At 37.4% G+C, this 13173-nt stretch overlaps 1 protein-coding gene across 1 annotated transcript in view; it reads left to right on the top strand.

The window, feature by feature from the left end:
- The first annotated feature begins 10372 nt into the window (after window positions 1–10372).
- Window positions 10373–13173, top strand: part of LOC126821569 (uncharacterized) — a 36716-nt gene continuing 33915 nt past the window's right edge. Inside the window, exons 1-4 of the mRNA XM_056100942.1 lie at window positions 10373–10584; window positions 11312–11428; window positions 11679–11728; window positions 12072–12129. Of these exons, the coding sequence (XP_055956917.1) occupies window positions 10458–10584; window positions 11312–11428; window positions 11679–11728; window positions 12072–12129 (352 nt within the window). The 5' untranslated portion in view covers window positions 10373–10457. The remainder of the gene's footprint in view (window positions 10585–11311; window positions 11429–11678; window positions 11729–12071; window positions 12130–13173) is intronic.

Here is a 13173-nt window from a genome sequence, read left to right as displayed (position 1 = left end):
AATTTATAGGCTTCTTTGTCTCATGACCTTAAAAACTGTTTATCAATCGGATATTAACTTTAATAGACTTGTGGATGTACAGACGGCCAGACAATAATATGCCCACATTTCAGTTTTGGCGTATAAAAAAAAGTAGTCTATCTGTCCATTCATGAATTCTGATACACCATCCACTGGCATTGGTTTATTTACATCATATTCGGGAGGTCAGGGGAGAGAGAAATGGGGTTTAACGTCCACTCGACACAAACTAGGTCATTTCGGGACTAACAAATGGTTTAATTTTATTTCAATAATTCGCATGCGCTTAGGGGTCTTTAGCAGTGGGAGGAAAACGGAGGACCCGGAGAAAACCCACGAGGTTGGACAGGCAACCCTACTCCTTGTCACGTACAACCGGGGATTCGAAACCACGCCTGTCGACTGACTCGACTCAATGACAGACTTTATGATACAGCGCGTGCAGGGGAGGTCAGGGATACAGTACAATGTTCAATAGCTACAATAGGCATAACCATTTGGATTGATATACTCATTTATCAGTTATTGTTGAGAGGAAGTGTGATCTATTCTGAACTCTGAGCTAGGCCTACATCCTCTGTAAAATGAAATGAAATTTTAATAATGTTTCTTAACACCCGAAGCAAGCAAAGGACTGTTTAGTTATCGACTGAAACTTTATTATGAGTACACTTTTAATTCTATAGGTCGATTCAGATTATTCTTTGACAATACGAAAGAAAAACATTAATTATATATTACCGTACGGTACCAGGTAATGTGAACAAAAAGTGCTATCAGGTGTTCTAAAAAGAATAAGTACGCCCCCCCTGCATATGCTGCACACATACATATGACTTGCTGTTCAGTTCGCTAATTAGCATGAATAGAAAGGCCCAGCCTAGAGTCGCATTATAAATGCTTTTATAGATCAGTATATGCTTTGCCATTGGAATTTGTTAAACCACAAAAACAGGCTATAATGTTTCTGGTTGAATTTTGCATGGAACAGTGCCTAGTTGCTTGGATGGAAAGAAAAATGCGTCCTGCACATAGAACTAAAAGAACCCTACAGACAGAATTCCAAAAAAGAGTAAGCTTACGTAGGCTACATTAGTGTCACTCTGTCCAAAATTTGCCTCATCATAACATATTGATAGACGATAGTGTATGCCTTCTTCATTAGCCCAGAAAGAGCAGAAAAGTAGGATGTTAAACCCCATTTCAGCATTTCATTTCATTTTGTTTCATCATCATATTAATATCTTCAAAATTCATATCATCAAAATCCATATCATCAGAAATGGCATTAGTACCAGTAGGTCTACATAGTTAACATAGGCCTAGTTTAGTAGTTTAGGCTACAAGTACAAGTAGGCTTCAAACCTAGTACGGCCAAATACTAATAGTGCTTGATCTTGATGGCAGTAGGAATATTGTTTAGCACTATCTCACAAAATCTGTCATTTGAGCCTAACACGGCGTGCATGGGTCGACTGTCAAGTGAATTTAACAATAGGCCTATTAGTCCCGAAATGATTTAGGCCTAGTTTAATGGTTTGTGTCAAGTGGTCGAGACGAGTGGACTTTAAAGGAGCTAAATCAAGTAAATCGCTAATGTTTGGGACCTAGAAATTGACCCAAATGGGTCGCAACAAATAATAATGTAATCTGATTGTATATAAATAAACTGATTTACATTCAATTGTTTCCGTTTTGACTCTAATTTCAAATCAGTTATCTCCAGCGAAATATGGCATGAGTCTCAACCGAATCGCTATTTCTAGTATCTGGTTATTTCAGTCTATTGCGCATGCTCTCATGGCGTCACCGTTTGATATGAGTATTCAGTTGTGGAATATGTCTAGCCTCGGTCCTTTGTTACAAATGACAATCAAACGTACTATGGCACCGTACACGATTCGTGTACCAATGCAATGGTAAAATATTTATTTTATTTTAAATATTGGGTATCAGAAGCTTACCTTTTCCCGGTAAGATCACAACATCAATGTTGATTTGAATTGACAAATAATTCGTGTTTTCAACGAGTAAGACTTTGGTGGATGATATTGAATTAGACTTAGAGACTAAGTTAGTTTAGCTAATCTTAGTTAGACTTAATCCCCATCTGCCATCTGGCATCTGGCATCTCTCTGTCCCGAGTCCGAGTCTCTCTCTGTCTCTCTAACTATTAAAGCCCAGTCTTTGGATGGGTTTTATCCCCTGTTTAAGTCTGATCTTTTATAAAATAAAGTAAGATACCGGTACCTCGTATTTTGGATTTTCTAAGTTTTAAGTATTAATATGGCGCTCTTTCCCGCCTTGTTGACCTTGGACCTTGTCCAAAAGAGCGCAGGAAAGTAGTTCGAGAGACAGCGTAACCCTAGTAACTCACAATGCGATTCTTGAAGACGATTTCCGTTCATGAAATGAAATGATTGGGGTTTAATGTCCTACTGTTCGGCCCCGACTGGGCTAATGAAGACGGGCATACGCCATACAGTGTGCTATGAAGGAAAATATTGCCCGGGCAGTGGAAATATGGCCTAGGCCTACTCTTATATCGAATTCCAACTGCCAAGGGATCTTTAACGTGCATGCCAATGTATACACGAACGACTAGACAACTGTTCTTGTCAGGCCTTCCGTCTTGCACCACTGACAATTAAGGGGAAACCATGTCGAATAAACCCGATGAAATTCTTGGCCAATGCAGGGAACGAAGATTCCCGTTCATGGAGAAATGAAATGGGATTTAACAATAACATCATATAGACCCAATGCAGCATGCAGTATGCTATTGGGGTGAGGGGGGGGGGCGGTTTTCGGCGGTACTGGGTACGGCGTACTCTTATTTCGATTCAAAACTGAAGGATTCCTCTACGTGGACGCGGGACCTCCTTTCTGTCCCATCTGGACGACTATATAGCTTTTCCTTGAGGCACTCCGCCCTGTCCTACTGACAAGGGTAAACTTTGCCTAAAAATCACGACGGATTCACACCGGGAGCAAACTCCAGACCCCCCTCCAGCCTAATAATAAGCAGTACGGTATTTGTGTTGCATATAATCTTTTAGTGTGACCTGTATATTCCAGTTCAATTACCGAATGCTATTAAAACAATTTATTAATTACTGCACTCCATAGTCTTTTACGCTATAGACTAATCTACACCCAGGTTCAACGCTACGGGTTCGATCCCCCGGTAACATACAGTGGCGAGGATCGACGGGCGGTAGGCTATATATTTTAGGCCAAAGTTTTTTGAAAGATTTGTTCTAACTTGGAAGATTGTTCGGGTCGTCATAAGAAGGCAGTCTATACAAATTCTATCTTTTATTCCCATTTATCGGAGATCGAGAAAATAATGATTTATAAATAAGCTAATAGCGGATAGGTCTACTAACTATTACAGCCTTTGTTGGTTGCTAATAGTAGATAACAAAGGCTGCCCTTGTTAGTTGTTACTGTAGCGGCTAACAATTTACCCCCAGAGGCGCAGAGGCACCCTTAGCGCTGCTACGAGCATCTAAAAATGACTAACAACTTTCTACTATTAGCAGGCTAATAATAGGCGGATCAGGTGCTTCTGCGGACCAAGGAAAACCTAACAGTGTTAATATGTCGACGCTACTATGGGGGTTGTTTAACGTCTTACTGTTTTGCTCCGACGGAGATATGCCATACAGTGTGTTATAAGGGAAATTGTACCCGGACAGCGGCGCTACGTCATACTCTTATATTGAATTCCAACTGCCAAGAGATATCATTGTCAACCCCACAGACACGAGGAAATCACGCCCGAAAATTCCCGATGAAATTTTTCGGCCAACACCGAGATCGTACCCGCTACCTTCAGGCTAGCGTGCGAGCATCTTACCCACTTAGCAACCGTGGCTCCAAGACCCTTTGTGGGGGGGGGGGGGCGAATGGTTAGCACGTGCGGGCTGTATCATACTCTTAAGGTCTGTCATTGAGTCAACTGGCGTGGTTTCGATTCCCCGGTTGTACGTGACAGGAAGTGGAGTCGCCTGTCGAACCTCGTGGGTTTTCTCTGGGTGCTCCGGTTTCCTCCCACTGGCAAAGACCCCTACGTGCATGCGAATTACTGAAATAAAATTGAACCGTATGTTAGTTCATGACCTAGTTTGTGTCGAGTGGACGTTACCCCCCCACTCTCTCTCTCCCTCTCTCTCCAAGTCCCTAGTCCTTGTGATAGGACCCATACCTTGCATTATATTGATAACAGGCTCTGGGAGATCTTAATTAACAAAACGTAACTTACATTATCCATTATTGTTTGAGCAAAATCAAATAAATCAGAATATATCAGGCGCTTGGATACAGAATTATTTCAACATTAAGCACGGCCGAATTATATCGACCGATATATCTCGGCGAGGTAATGTCGACCAAAACTGTCTCTAGACTACAGGTAATCTTTCGTGTGCGCTGGACTTAAATCAGTGAGTCCCAACGTGGGACGCACGCCCCACTAGGGGATAATTTGAATATTTAGATGTACAACTTTGAAAATGATGATATGAGAAAAAAGTTCACTTGTTCCCTTATTACTTTTATCCCAACTGTTAGAAATACAAAATGATGAGTCTGTTAAAACTCTCTTCAAATAAAAGGAACTATGATGTGGATCTGTAATGAGGTAGAAACAAAATACCCAATTTCCATTAGTTTGGCAAGAAAACTACTGTTGCGATCCCTATCCTCTAGTTACTCTAGTAACGAAAATATGAGAGTCCTAGTACCTGGCGAATAGAGTAACTACCCATCCTCCTATTTGGTAGAATGTGGTTTTAGTGCTGTGAGTGACTTATTATTGAAAAAGCAAATCGACTGGCCGTCACTAAACGAGGAGACTTAAGACTGGAACTGACTAAATTAGAGTGGTTTAATCTCACTGTGCCCCCCAATCAACTGGTGTTATAGGGTAGTGGTGTGAAAATTTAAGTAAACAAAGGATTATAGACTTTATCCTTATTAGTACTGTTCACCTAGTTAAAATTTAATTATTTTAATGATTAAAATATATAAGTTAAGTTCATGTGTCATTGGTTAACGAGTATCTTAAATATTATTCACCTACCTTTCATTCAGACAGTACTCATAAATCAATCAAATATATGATTAGAAACTCACTATCATTATATAAGGATAGTTGTCACCCTCAATTACATTATATCTTTTAAAATGGCTCAAGTTCGCATAGGGTTTATTCCTAATTCTCAAGGAGGTAAAAATTTAGTTAATTTGGGGTATAAGTACAGAGTAAAATATACTAAACCCAATAGCAACAGCAGACTTTTACTGAAAATACAATAGTTCAATTGGATAACGGGGGCCGATTGCCCCCTAAAAGACGAAAATATAAAAGAGTAGAAGAATCTATTAATGATCTAAAAATCAAACTGTTAAATGGAGTAAAAAGTGCAATTGAATATACTGACGCCATATCACATTTAGTAGGGTTATGATTTATGTTTGATACATGTATTTGTTGTTACTTTTATGAAATTTATTGTGAATAAAGTTGTTAATTAGTTTAAACCTAGTAGTTTAAAAAAAACAGACTATACTTTTAACACCATTGTATTCGATAATCCCCTTGCTTGATTAATTCCCCCATGAGAACAATAGCAGGGGGCACAGTGAGATGTCCCCATTAGAGTCTCGTATAAAAACACTTTGCAGTAAACACCAATCTGTAAAAATTGCAACAGAATTAATTTCACTGGAATATGCAAATTAGACACCCCGGTCATGACTGAAAAACACACTTTTAGTCTAAACTCAAAAAAACATTTGCAATAACCTGAAAAATCAAGTTCCCACACACATTTTAGCAAGACCAAAGAATGTAACAAAAGTATCTGTACCTCACTATGAATAACATTTAACTGATTGCATTAGTACCACAGCACTGCTGTCACGAGGGGGAGGGGGCGTCACATAGCCCAGATGGAAACAAATTATCAAAACATTATCATCAGATTTGTCTAAAATTGGTTTCGGAGTCGCTACAGCTATGTCCTTTGCAGTCACCGCAAGCATATTAGTGCAGCCCAGTCGATTTTTCTTTGCAAGGACACCGAGTCGGTGCCATACCACTCAATCATATTTTAAGTACGTGAGATATGACTTCTCTTCAATGTGTGAATCAAAACATTAATTAAAGATACAATATGGTCGCGAAGACCATAGTACTAGTTTCCGTCTAACGCCGAAGACATGTTTTAAGTAAAAACATGGAATAAATAATATTGATATTATGAGAAGTAAAACCCCTTGAGAACGAGACATCATTGTACAATAAAAACTTCATGCATAAAATATTTGAATATATGATTACATACGATCAACGACCTGCTTCAATCTGTATCAAAGAAAAACACAAATAAACAAAAATCAAAATAAAGTTCTTTACTGCCCTTCTAAGTCCTATAATAATTCCTTTTAACCTACTAAACACAGATAAACATAACTCAAATCTAAAAGTTCGTTGATTCTTGAAGTGTCCTACATGTAATTCCAAACATTATAACAGTTCATTTCTAATTTGTAAAGTTCAGTTTTCACTTTAAATTCTGCAATTCATCATCTTGGATTTCCATGCCAGCATAGTCTCAAGCTGAAAACTTTCTTTTTCTTCTAAGTATGATTGGTTTGGTGGGCAAAGTACAATTTTATCCGTCAATCCAAAACATGTCATTGCCATTAGACCAGGAACTATATATATATAACTATTCTTAATATAAAACTCTATATTAGTCTAACATTATAACACTATAAACCTCAGAATGCCTCGTTCGGCATTTTTGTCCAAACGTGGCAAAAACGTGTTAAAATTTTTGCCACAATTTTGATTTCGCTCCGCTTTGAACTTGACTGTTTTTCATTTCTCACATCTCTTTGTTGGAAATATTGTGTGGACATATGAAACTGCAACAAAAAAATGTAACAAACTCTTTATATGTCATTTCTAGACTTTGGTTTGGCTGAACCCCACCCCCAACCCTTTTGAAAAAGTATGTATCCATCCTTGTGAACAGCCTTGTTCTGGAGAAAATATCTCGTACCAAAAACATAGCAATTTTTTTTTTTTTAAAAAAACCGTTTTGGATCTACAGACAAACGTGGCATTTTGTTTTTGCCACGTTACAACGTGGCAAAATTGTGGCAAAAATTATAACACGTTTTTGCCACGCTTGGACAAAAATGCCGAAATTATTAACTCTTACTCTAAATAAAATTAAACCTTCATTTAATTATTAATAAACTGTGATATGTCTCTTGAATCATCAGAATTTTAAAACGGTACTTTTTTTAAAAATAAATTATAAATCTACAAACTAACAAACTCTAGAGATTGCACAACAAATTGTCACTTCTGCAGTCGTTAAACTACCAGAAGGAACAGCTACATAGCTTCAACCTCAAACGTACTATACGACGTTTCAAGAATACTACCAGGAAACCCGGTACCTCTACCACCAACTCCACAGGCCATAAAAATACCAGACCAATACAAAGAAACTTTTAATGGGGAACCTGGCAGCGGTACAAACAATCCAGCTAGACTTTTACTGTATTCAACAGAGACCAATTGAAGGTCCTTACTTCAACCAGTCATCGGTTTGCTGACGAGACATTTAAATTTGCACCTGAATATTTTACCAGGTTTACGCCATACATGCTCTTATCGACAACCACATAGATCTACGTGTCTATACAAACTGAACCTATATAATTGTATATCAATGATTAGTGATGTATGATGATAATAATAAAGAATATTTAAGTCATACTTATTGCAAATGTTTTTGGAGATTGGACTATATAGTCCAGTCAATTGATGATTTGTACTCCCAAAAATTGCAAGAAAACGTTTATTGAGGTATACTTTATAAAATCCCAAAAGTTTACCAAATTTTGCGCACCGGAATCAATGGCCTAATCAATGTACAAGAAAATCCTAAACTGTTGTTTTTAGAACCCTAAAGATGCTGTTGGGGCCATTCTTTCATTTGAATATGTAGCCATTAATGTTAACTGGTCCCTTAAATTGGTAAAATGGCCGACATTCGCTCCTTCAATGCACAAAAAAATCTTAACTGTTTGGTTTAAGACCCTATAAGTGTAATACGAACATATAAATTAATGTTTTTGGGCCCATTCTTTCATTTGAAGATAAATCCTGGCGTGTTCACTTGTTCCTTAAAGCGGTAAAATCCAAGATGGCTGACATTTGCCTAACCAATGTACACCAAAAATCTAAACGGTTGGGTTTTTAAAAGATCGTATTAATGTATATACGTGTATAATGAACATATAAATTTATGCTTTAGGGGTCATTCTTTCATATGACGACATACCCAGTGGTGTTAACTTGTCCCTTATACCGTTTTAGGGGACCGAGAACCCAAATTTACGAATAGGCTTTACCCTGCCCTGCTTCATCATAATATAGCACCTTTAGTATCTGAAATACGGTCATAAATGGAATGCGATTTGGCACGTAAGCTTCCAAGAATTATTTCACAGTGGGGTTACCATTCGGTAGAATAGAAATGAAAAGCCACACCCTTACTTAAAGTAGCCTGTGCAGCATAATTCAGCATAATGTATTGAACTTTGGCCTTACCAAGGCGCAGATTTAGGGGGGGGGGCATGAGACAAAGTCCCCTCAGACCCAGTCCAAAACAATTATAAGACGTTTTCTGAATTATTTTCGAGGCTAGGGCGCTCGATTCCATTGTTAACTTTCTTCCAATCCTCTATTGCCTTATACTATCTTATCGCTATCTGAATTTTTTTAACGCCTACGGCGCTCGATTCCGTGACGTCATCTTTCTTCCACTCCTCTATTGTCTTCTACTATCTTTTCACTATCATATTTACGGTTATAGTGAATCCTCCTTTTAGTACCACTAGTGAGTGGGTCGTGGGCGACAGACTGTACAAATGTTCTGTCAACTCTCACAAGACAGGTGGAATTGGCAGGCAGGCCACGAGATTTTGTCCCAGTTCTTATCCTGTTGTTCACAAGACTGTATACTACTGTTCTGTCAACTCTCACAAATCAGGCGGAATTGACAGGCAGATCTCGAGATTCTGTCCCATTGACTGCCATTTCTGATCCTCTCGTTCAAATGAATTTGCACCCCCCCCCCCCCCCCCGAATATCTCAAAAGCCAGGATATTGACTCAAATTCTCCCGTTCAAGTTACTCAGTCTTATAGCTACTGCCCCTACGGTTCACAAAATATTAATAACAAAATCGATAACAATCATAATAAGTGACATAAACTTTATGTCAACTTGAATAGAACTGAGATAACGATCTGCGAACAACTAAATAGGCAATAGGATCTATGTTCTATCGGGACGCTCAGTATTAGAGCCATTGTTTTGTTGACATTCATTGTGGGGTGGGATTATTGTTGGCACCCTAGATTTGGGTTCGCGTCAACATGTTTTGCTTTAGGGGATTCCCCGAAAATGGTATAAGGAACCACTTAACACCACTGGGCATATCTTCAAATGAAAGAATGACCCCAAAAACATTAATTTAGAGACATATAAATTGCCATTTTATGATAAAACAGTGCAGAGTTGTGCCCCTTTGTAGATCTGGATTCTGGCCAGCATGTTTAAATCTGGGGTAATGAAATCCCGAAATCCCCGAAGATGGTTTAAGAAAGCACCGGACATCTATGAAAACAATGCCATACAGAAGTTTGACCCTGACAACCTAATGCATGGCGTCGATTTGGTGTGTTTCTCTTAAACATTGACGACTTTGTGTTTGTCTGAAGTTGTACCTTTTAAAGGAAAATGACTTAAAAATTTGGGATTTTCCGGTACTCCAATTTTGGTAAACTTTTAGGATGTCTTTCAGTAAACCCAACGCTACCAAAAAACCTTTTCTTGCAATTTTTTTGATCCTCTTTTTGTTCATAAATTGACTGGACTATTGTACGTGCTGTTCTCCTAGTGTTTTTCGTTACTCTTGATTCTGAAGTTATGGATCACTTCCATTTTTAAGTATTTCTTGTTCTCCTTTCGCGCAAATAGTGCGGGGGGGGGGGGCGTGCGTCGTTTGTGCCCCCCCCCCCCCCCCCCCCGAATCCGCGCTTGTTATCATTTAGCACTTTAGGGCGATAACGTAATTGAATACGGTGTAATATTGCTAGGGTGGCATTAGTTTTAACGAAATGGCCAAAAGAATTTAATTTAAATACGTGTAAGTTTAACTGAAAACAGGATCTTTAAATAATGCGGTTGTATTCCTCATGTAATTTGACACTTTCATCCAGAGTTATCCTCATCGACGCATGCGCTCTTCGTCATAATTTCTGCCATTGAATGAAAAGAGATGTTGAAAAAAACAAAATGGATTAAATGGATTTGGGGTATGCAAGAAGAGGATTAGCCAAATGTCTTCGGCACTTTCTATGTTTAGAAAGTCGGCCAGTCATGGCGATGTTAAAAAGTCGGCTCAAAAGGTAGCAGACCCAAAGAAAGATACGGCAACAAGGTTGAAGCACCTGCGGACAGTTTTGGGTAAGTGCAACTAGCCTACAAACAGAAACTTAACTTTTTAGAAACTGTCAAAATTATTTGTTGCGCCTATGGTAAGATATTGACCTAATCACATTATATCAAGAACTGTCAGTTACTGTGTCACTATTTTACAACGTAGATCAAACTCCGAACCGAACTAGAGAATCAATTGCATTGGATGAATGAACGAAAAATCTGAAATCTAAATAAGTAGGCCTAATGTCATCAGTTGCTTGATAAGACAAATGCTCCCAGTTTGAACTGTATACCCCAGCAACCATTTCTGATAGGTGCTCCCTGTTTTCAAGTTTGTTGCTCCCTCCAAATCCACATTTTTCAGGAATTTTATGTTTGGACTTTGGGGGCGTGGTTGTAAGCACTCCACAGGGACTTTCTCACAAGTACATGTAATAGGTATAATATAAATAATATATAGGCCTAAGTGTTTCCAGAACTAGTAAAGCTAAATTAAACAGAATATGCAATATTCCATTATGTTATGATTTCAACCATTAATTGATTACATACTGTAGCCTCCAAGTGTGGTGATATGATGGAGGGTTGTTTTGTAGTCCTGGACATTCAAGCGATATTGTCTATCCAAAAAGAATCCTGCAGATGGAAACATGAGTTCCCTACACTTAAGTTATTTATACAATACATACATACATGTATAGATATGAGTTTTTTATGAATGTAAATTGATGTTCTGTTGTGTATTTTACAGAAACCTACAGATATGATGTTCAGGAAGCCAAAAGATTTTTTCAAGATAATTATTCTCATATTTATTACATTTTCTATGATAACTTTAGTACGATTGAAGCAGACTTGAAACAGAGGGGTATGTACATGTAATAATTTATGCTGAATTTCTACCTTACACATAAGATGTGTAAGTCAATTTGATTTATCAAAGTTCTAAAACACAATTTTAAAAAGTCAGTAAACATTACTCTCTTTGTACAAGCATTAATTGAGCTGTATGCTGTACATTTATGTTTACTACGGTACCGATATGTTAACTCATTTGTCAGATCGTACCGTTGAAAATTAAATATGTGATCCTTACAGTTCTTTTGATTGTTTTTCAGCGAATAAAGCCCATAGAGAAGAACTTGAGTCAATATTGGTCATTTTTGAGGTAAAATCTTTTACTCATTAATGCTTATGCTCAGAAATTTATATTGTACTACCTGTATGGAATCCGACATGTATATAGTAGAGATAAGGAGTTTAACTAAAGTTGATCTTTCAATAAATTGTATCGCTAAGGGAGTCGTTATAATATTCATGCCAGGTTTTGAGAATCGATTTACTCAAAATGATTTAAATAGATTTATATATATTATGCACAACACTTGTTTGATTGGACAAATTAAAAGTTATTTATTGAAATGTAAGTGTTAGGGTGCATGTACATTGGTTTTGATTTTAACACTCAACACCAGGGTCTTTGGTAATAATAATAAAAAAATGTTTTGCAGAGAATATTGTATTTGATACCAGAACTAATACACAAAAGATGGATGTTTCACAGTATTGGTAAGTGCAATGTTGACGTTTTCAATATAACATTATTGCAATAGACAGTGGGGCCTGCATCAAATTTTAACACTCATCTAATACAAGTATATTGAATGCTGCATTTATATCAGGCCTATTTTATTTTTTTCAACCAAACTTCAAGCTTAAACATTTGTTTAATAATTAGTTAAATTTAATTTAAACATACATGTAATAAAAAGTAAATATTTTTACCTAATTAATTTTACAAAGATGTCATGTGTACCAGTGATTGCAACTGCTGAGTGACATTCCATCGCAGACCTGTTTGTTTCAGTATATTTATATTGTTGGGGTCAGTATTCTAGGCCTATTTTGATATCGTAAAGTAAACAGTTGCCTAATTACAAATTTGGGTTTCAAAATTCCAGAATAAACCTGGTTATTTGTATGATTAAATGATAAATTGTTAATGTTATGGCTTCGCTAATATTCACCAGATTGTAGGAGTGTATTGTAGGAAACATTATGACCTTCAGACCTGTAAAACAAACCTGACTGTCTGTTAAATGTCTTTAGAAATCATAACAGGAGCCGAAATTCAGAGGTCTAAAAAAATCCCTGATGCTCAATATGGTTTTTGTAAAACCCTTGTCAGATATGATATATTAGGGTCACACTATATCAAATAATTTGTCAGTGGATTTCAACATCTGTGTTAAGCTCACATGTATGTATTGTAATAAAGTATTGTATAGTGACTTGTCAGTGTATTTGTTTGATAATGAAAGTTCTATTTATATGGTGGCTCATCCCAGTGTGGCTGTGAAGGTTCCTCAGGGATTTTCGTTGTGTTTCTCCTTTGTCGGTGATGCAGGATGGAAGGCCTGATAAGGACAGTGTCCAGTTGTTCACATTGAACAAAAAAACCAAGGCATATTGATGTGAACGTAAAAGAACCTCGAAAAGTTGGAATTCAGTTGTCAGTGCAAAATTTCACTGTATGCCCGTTTTCATTTGGGGGAGGGGGGATGGTTAGCATGTACGTGTTGTATCATAAGGTCTCTGTTATTGAGCCAACTG

Source organism: Patella vulgata, chromosome 5, assembly GCF_932274485.2.
Source record: "Patella vulgata chromosome 5, xgPatVulg1.2, whole genome shotgun sequence".
Taxonomy (NCBI): domain Eukaryota; kingdom Metazoa; phylum Mollusca; class Gastropoda; family Patellidae; genus Patella; species Patella vulgata.
This window is presented reverse-complemented; position numbering and strand designations above follow the sequence as displayed.